This window comes from Labeo rohita, unplaced genomic scaffold, assembly GCF_022985175.1.
Source record: "Labeo rohita strain BAU-BD-2019 unplaced genomic scaffold, IGBB_LRoh.1.0 scaffold_1420, whole genome shotgun sequence".
In the NCBI taxonomy this organism is placed as follows: Eukaryota; Metazoa; Chordata; class Actinopteri; order Cypriniformes; family Cyprinidae; genus Labeo; species Labeo rohita.
In genome coordinates, this window is record NW_026127583.1 from 12,933 (window position 1) to 20,168 (window position 7,236).

The 7,236-nt window shown below is 34.7% G+C and overlaps 1 protein-coding gene across 1 annotated transcript; it reads left to right on the forward strand.

The window, feature by feature from the left end:
• Positions 1-229: 229 nt before the first annotated feature.
• LOC127158265 (cytosolic phospholipase A2 gamma-like) lies at positions 230-5,528 on the forward strand (the record flags this gene model as incomplete). Its single annotated transcript, XM_051101441.1, has 12 exons — positions 230-315; positions 437-456; positions 631-976; positions 1,078-1,164; positions 2,431-2,505; positions 2,594-2,613; positions 2,771-2,891; positions 3,739-3,881; positions 3,966-4,179; positions 4,603-4,705; positions 4,840-4,980; positions 5,460-5,528. Coding segments are annotated over exons 4-12 (913 nt in total), but the record flags the coding sequence as incomplete, so codon positions are not given.
• Between the last annotated feature and the right edge of the window lie 1,708 nt (positions 5,529-7,236).

Sequence of the window (7,236 nt, forward strand, 5' to 3'; positions counted from 1 at the left end):
AGGAGTTACACATTAACTTGCAATAATCTGTGCATTTGTTAAGCATTATTTAATGCATATTAGTGCACCCGTATTGTAAAGTGTTATGCATTTTTCTTATCACTTGACTGCTAGTAATTCTCAGTTACAAGGAAATTGCATGTAAGAACATCTTTCTTATCTCTGTCTGTGGTTTTAAGTTAATGCACCATCTCTACTCCAAATGACGATGTCTTGACTTGTGGTTTTTCCACTGCCCAGTAGGAGAGACAACAGCTGCTGTTATTATTGGTGAATCTCTCGACTGTACAAGACTACACAAGAACCTTACAAGAAGTAAGTAGGCTATATGTTTTAAATCATTTACAGCATACTTTTACAAAAAATTAAAACTTAAAATTAAATGATTTCTCCCATAATACATTTTAATTTTAATATCAGTTGTGTTGTTTTATAGATGGGAGGATCCAGTTCAAGGTAACTGTGCTCATATTCATAAAAGCAGTAAAATAAGCACTTTGCTGCATTACTTACACAATTACAGTCTACAGTCTACTGAGAATAACTGATCAATGTAAATTGTATTTGAAAAATCAACAATGTATGAAATAATTTTATTTGATGTTAAATTGAGTCTTTATGTCTTTGCAGCCGCAGCAGTGAGGTGAGAATCAAACACTCTCTGATTAAAAATAAGGAGGAGACGAATTGAAATGAAATGACATGAAGACCAAGTAAAGTATAACTCTTAGCATTTAACCCATCCAAGTGCAAACACATTAGGAGCTGTAAGTAGTGAACACACACATACACACACACACCAGAGCAATGGGCAACCTTTTTGGTTGTGGCACCTGGGGCACAGTTGGAGGTTCGGTGCCTTACTTAAGGGCCCCTCAGTCATGGATATTGAAGGTGAAAGAGTTGGTCATTCAGCTTTCACGGGAGCCAAACCTAGAGTTGAACACGTTGGGTTACAAGTGATGCCTGATACACTGTAAAAATATATTGATATAATGCCTGCACTTTCTTAAAATGACCTACAGATGTTTTTGTGACTAATGTACATTAATGTTTATGAATCAAACTGCATTTCAGAATGAGGTGCCAAACATTGCATTCCTGGGTTTTGGAGGACAAAGAGCCATAGTGGATTTGATGGGATCCCTGGTTCAGCTCCATAATGTAGGTCTTCTGGACTGCATCCTTTTTTAAGCATCCTGTACATCTGCCAGATTTGAACTTTTATGGCAATTGTATTGTTTTATAGATGGATGGATCCAGTTCAAGTTAATGATGCTCAAATTTATGGAAGATTACTGAAAGTGTGTATCTGTGAACAACGCTAAATAGATTGTTCCAGAGTTTGGGTGCTAAATAGGAAAAGGATCTGCTGTCCACAGTTGATTTTGATATTATAGGTATTATCAAATGGCCAGAGTTTTGCAAATGCAACAGATGTGAAGAACTAGGAGGAGAAACACTGTTGTACACAGCCTGCAGGAGCTTCAGATATGAATGAATGAATGAATTAATTAATTAGTTCATGAAATGAGACAAAGTGACTTAAAGGAGAAGTTCACTTCCAAAACAAAGATTCACATATAATGTACTTGCGCCCTTGTCATCCAAGATGTTCATGTCTTTCTTTCTTCAGTCATAAAGAAATTATATTTTTTGAGGAAAACATTTCAGCATTTTTCTACATATAATGGACGGATATGGTGCCCCGATTTTGAACTTCCAAAATTCAGTTTAAATGTGGCTCCAAACAATCCCAAATGTTATCTAGCGTAACGATCTGTTATTTTCATAAAAATAATACAATTTATATACTTTTTAATCCCAAACGCTCGTCTTGTCTTACTCTGCCTGGACTGTTTTTGTTCTGGTTCATGACAGTTAGTGTATGTCGAAAAACTCATGTTCTTATGTTCTCCCTCAACTTCAAAATCTTCTGTTTTACCTTCTTTGTTGAGGGTGTTTGATCTTCTTTGCATGTTCACTTTGCAAAGACTGGGTTGGTACTTCTGCAGCGATGTAGGATGATTTTGAAATGATTTTTGAAGTTGAGGAAGAAAATACAATTGGAGTTTTTCATACCCTAACTGTCTTGAGTCAGAATACACAGAGTTCAGGGAGAGAAAGACAAGACGAGCATTTGAGATTAAAATGTATTTAAATTTAAATTTATTCCTAAAATCAGATGGAAATGATAGCTGATTAACAAGGGTCTATAGGCATCTAACAAGGATGTTGATCCAGGAACATATTGTACTTGGTGAAATCACAATCACCGACCCAGGGATACACTATGATGGAGTAAAAAATCTTACATGTAATATATAATATCTGTACCATCTTAAAATGACCTACAAATGTTTTTTGTGACCGATGAATATATAATACCTTCTTAAAATAACCTACAAATGTTTTTTTTGTGCATTTCAGAATGAGGTCCCATTACTGAGTTCTGCTACTGAATTACTGGGTTCTATAGGAAGACAAAGAGCCATGGTGGATAATGTAGGTCTTCTGGACTGCATCCTTTATCTGAGCATCTCATATACATTTTCCAGATTTGAGCATTGATATCAGTTGTGTTGTCTTATAGATGGGTGGATCCAGTTCAAGGTAATCCTGCTCAGATTCACTAAAGCAGCTTAACTAGATCAATTTGAGAGTAACTGTTAAAAATTAACTACAGACTAAATTGTTTTTTAAATCTGAAATCAAAAATTAATAAAAATAATAATATGTGATGTTAAATTCAGTCTGTATGTCTTTGCAGGTGCAGCAACAGTGAGGTGAGAATCCAACATTCTCTGAATGAGAAAGAGGAGGCGTTTGTAGCCAGAAGGAAAAAAACTGTTCTACAATGCCTGCGGAAGCTTCAGATAAACTGTGACTGGGTAAAAAATCTTATACATCACATATCTGCCCACACCTTCTTGAAATGACATACAAATGTTTTTGCAGCCGCTGAACATCAAATGTTTGCAACACAATTTGTGCATATTTAAGACTGAGTTGGTTTCTGGAGCCATGGGGCCCCAGTGAAAAATAAATACACCTAATTGTGTTTAAAATATATTTACTTCATGATAAATACACTAAACATAGACTGACATGTCTATACTAACTGAAAGTGCACTCTAAATGTAGTTATTTCATGCTTTCAACAAGTACAAACTTTTTTAGCAGATTTTTTTCAAATGCATTTGGGGAAAGGATGAAGTATATATATTCATCTTTAAGAAAGTACACTGGATAGGTTTCTAATTCCATTAACATGTTTGAAACTTGTTAAAAGTGATTTTCATAGTGATTTTCAGCTGCCACCTCCGTGGAAACAGGGCAAACAGGTATATGAGGAGCAAGACACAAGAGTAGTCTGTGAAGCAGGCGAGGGTTGATGAACAGCAAACGTTATCCAAGGGGCTAGGGCAAAAGGGTATTCAGAAATGACAGGTTAGAGTTCCAAAAGGCAGGCAGCAAGACAGAACAGACAATATAACAAGGCCAGAAATACAAGACTCTAGAACTAGGCTAAGGAATAACAAAGAGGCTCCGTATGGCAGCTAACAACAATCCAATACTCTGCGACTACTGAGAGGAAGTCCGGGGCTTAAATAGAGTCTCTGATTGGACACAGGTGATCAGTGCAATGGCTGATGGGGAACGTAGTCCAGGGTGTGGTGCAACAGTCAGGGTAGTGTGAATGTAAATGCTTTCCAAATCAAAGTGTGTGTGTTTCAGGATAACGTACCAAACATTGCATTACTGGGTTCTGGAGGAGGACAAAGAGCCATGGTGGGTTTGCTGGGATCCCTGGTTGAGCTTGACAAAGCGGGTCTTCTGGACTGCATCCTTTATCTGAGCGGAGTCTCTGGATCCACCTGGTACGAACCCTGAGAAACAACAAACACAGAGAGATTGAATTGGGTTGAATGTCAAAAATGACAGCAGTATGTTCTTCTCTGAAGGTGCATGGCCTCCTTATACAAAGAACCAGACTGGTCCACCAAACTAGAGGCCGTGAAAAACAAAATCATTGAGAGACTCAACGGTCCAGGAGTGAGCAGGGGAGACACATATGAAAAGCTGACAAAATACTGGGAAAGTACAGGAAGGGATGGAAAAGACTTCAGCATGACTCACATCTGGGCAGCGATGGTTATCACAACATATGTGAAAGAGGTCTGTAAATATTCATATCACAGCCCTTTAAGACTAAAATGATTTATGATCTTTATTAGGTGGTCATAATGAGTCTTAAAATGTATTTATTTTTTTTTTTTTTTTTGTTATTTGGAAATGTTTTTAAGTAATATATATTTAAATAATTAATATGAATGTTTGATTAGCAGGTTGAGCAGGTTTTATGACTTGAAATTGTTGGTAATTAAACACCCTGAATGTCTTACAGTTTGAATAAAAAGTTCAAAAGAACAGCATTTATTCAAAATATAAATATTTTTTAACAAAATAAGTCTTTGCTATCACTAATTTATCAATTTAACACATGCTTGTTGAATAAAAGTATTAATTTCTTTCATAAAAAGAAAGAATAAAAATTTACTGACTCCAAACTTTTGAAAGGTATGTATATATTCTCTTCAGATTGATGAACACACACTCTCAGATCAGTGGGACCATCTCAGTAAAGACCCGTTTCCCATCTACACAGTGATCGACAAGCAATGCAAACAGCAAGGAGATGGAGGTCTGTGTTAGGATGTGTCTGATACCCTCGTTCCCTGATGGAGGGAACGGAGACGTTAGTAGTGTACGACAGATAGGGAAAGAGAGTTATTGTGTTTGTGTTCACTGTTATATGGTGGTGTCTTCTGTCTGCAGACCCCTGGTTTGAGATCAGTCCATATGAAGCAGGTTATTCCCTCACTGGAGCGTTTGTGGAAACATCCAGCTTTGGCAGCCAGTTTGACAATGGCCGTAAGATCAAGGAGCAGCCTGAAATGGACATGCTGTACCTGCAAGGTAACAAACCCTGTCACAGAAGAGTTTTTTAATATTTGATTCTTATTCTTAATATTAGATATTTTATAATAGATTCAACAGATTCTTCATAGTATGCTGTACATTGAACTGAATTAGAGAATAGTCTAAAATGGATCAATAATCTCAGATATGTGTTGATCTGGAGTTAAGATTTATAGTATTTGTTAATTTTCAAGTCAAAATTGTAATGTAAACAATAACATTACAACTTGAAATGTTCAAAACTCAGTTAATGAAAATTATTTTATGTATCAGCCTGCTTCTCAATATGAGACAAACACGAATGAAATGAATGACCTGCTCAAACATAAGAGATATCTCTTCAGTAAAAATCAGCAAAATGTGGTGAGGACTTGTCCACCCACATTCACTGTAATCAGATTATTTATTTATTATTTATTTATTGAATTAGAGGCTGTTGTTTCATTTATTTTAAATACCTAATGTATTTTCTGCAGCTCTGTGTGGCAGTGCCTTGGCTAATGATTGGATGATTAGGAAATTCCTCCAGAAAACAATAATGAAAGGTGCAGCTGCATTTGAATATTCATTTCTACCTGAAGTTGACAGTCATTTTATGTTCACATGAATTTGATTATATTTGATTTTTGTTTTCCATTTTTGTTTCCAAAATAAACATTTCCTGATAATTTACTCAACCCCATGTCATCCAAGATGTTCATGTCTTTTTTTCTTCATTTTCTCCCCCAACTTCTAAATGGTCCTACATCACTGCAGAAGTTCCAGCCCAGTGTTTACAAAGTGAACATGCAAGGAGAGTCAAATCATTTTTTACCAAACAAAATAAAAAAAATAATAGCTTCAAAAAAAAAAATGTAGGATGATTTCAAAGTTAGAGGAGAAAATGAGATTGGAGTTTTTCAACAACTGTCTTGAATCAGAGCTCCTTGCACAAAAATGACTGACATGCGAATGGGAAAGCAAAAAAACAAGACCAGCATTTGTGGTTAAAAAGTGTATACTTTTTTTTTAACCCTCTGGTCCTCTTTGGTCATTTTTGACCGAAAAAATGTATATTTTGAAATGTAAAAAATCGTAGCTTCATCTGAATTAGATGACACTTGGTGACTTTTGTTGCATTAGCTATGTGAACACACACAAAAATCATGGACATGATTCGGATATGTTAAAAAAAAAGTCACACTTGGCTCCTTCGCAGTCAAAAATGACTGACAAATGAATAGGAAATACAAAAAAATATGAAAACTTACAAGATACAAGAATCTTTTGGTGGTACCAACTACAAATCAGCTGCTGTGCAGAAAAAAAGTGCACAGCAATCAAGGGGTGACACTCAAAAATATCAAGAGAAATAGAAATGAACTGATAAAATAAATATATATATGACATTACACAAGTTTTTATTTTTTAATGACACCAAATGGCACACTTCTCTCTTCAAAAAAAAGTAATTAAAAAAATGGGTTTTAATGTGAAATGTTGCTTTTATTGAAATATATATATATATATATATACATACATATAAAACTCTAATTATAACAATTATATAATAATAAGTAAAAGTAGAAATATAATAATAAGTACTCCTTTTTCCATGCCGTTAAACAGATAGTTCATCCTAAAAAAGAAAAGTTATTCAAGTTTTCCAAAATTTAATCCTTGATTCTAATTTATCATAAGTTTTGATTTGGTCTAAAGTATTAATTATTATTTTTGAATTTTTGAAGATTAAAATAGCTACCAAAATAAATATTGGTAACTGCAGTTTGACTAAAAGTGATGTTTAAAAGTTTACAAAAATCCAATGACTTTTCGTCGACAAAAATTAGACTAAAACCATGAAAGACTCAAATGACTAAAATGTGACTAAGACTATTAAGCACTTTAGTCTCAAGATAAAGACTAAATAAAAAATGTCAAAATTAACACTGCTCTAGATAAGACCTTTATTCCTTGGCTGGGATCATTTAGAGCCCTTTGAAGCTGCACTGAAACTGCATTTTTGACCTTCAATCCATTGAGCACCATTGAATTCCACACAATGGACAAAAAAATCATGCAATGTTTTCCTCAAAAAAAGATATTTGCTACTGAAGAAAAAGACATGAATATCTTATATGACATGGAGGTGAGTAAATTATCAGGAAATTTTTATTCTGGAAGTGGAGTAATCCTTCAATAACCCAGTGTTAATTCTGTAGCACTTGCTACATAAGTATTTCATGAGAATGCCCTCAAATTCATGTGAACTTC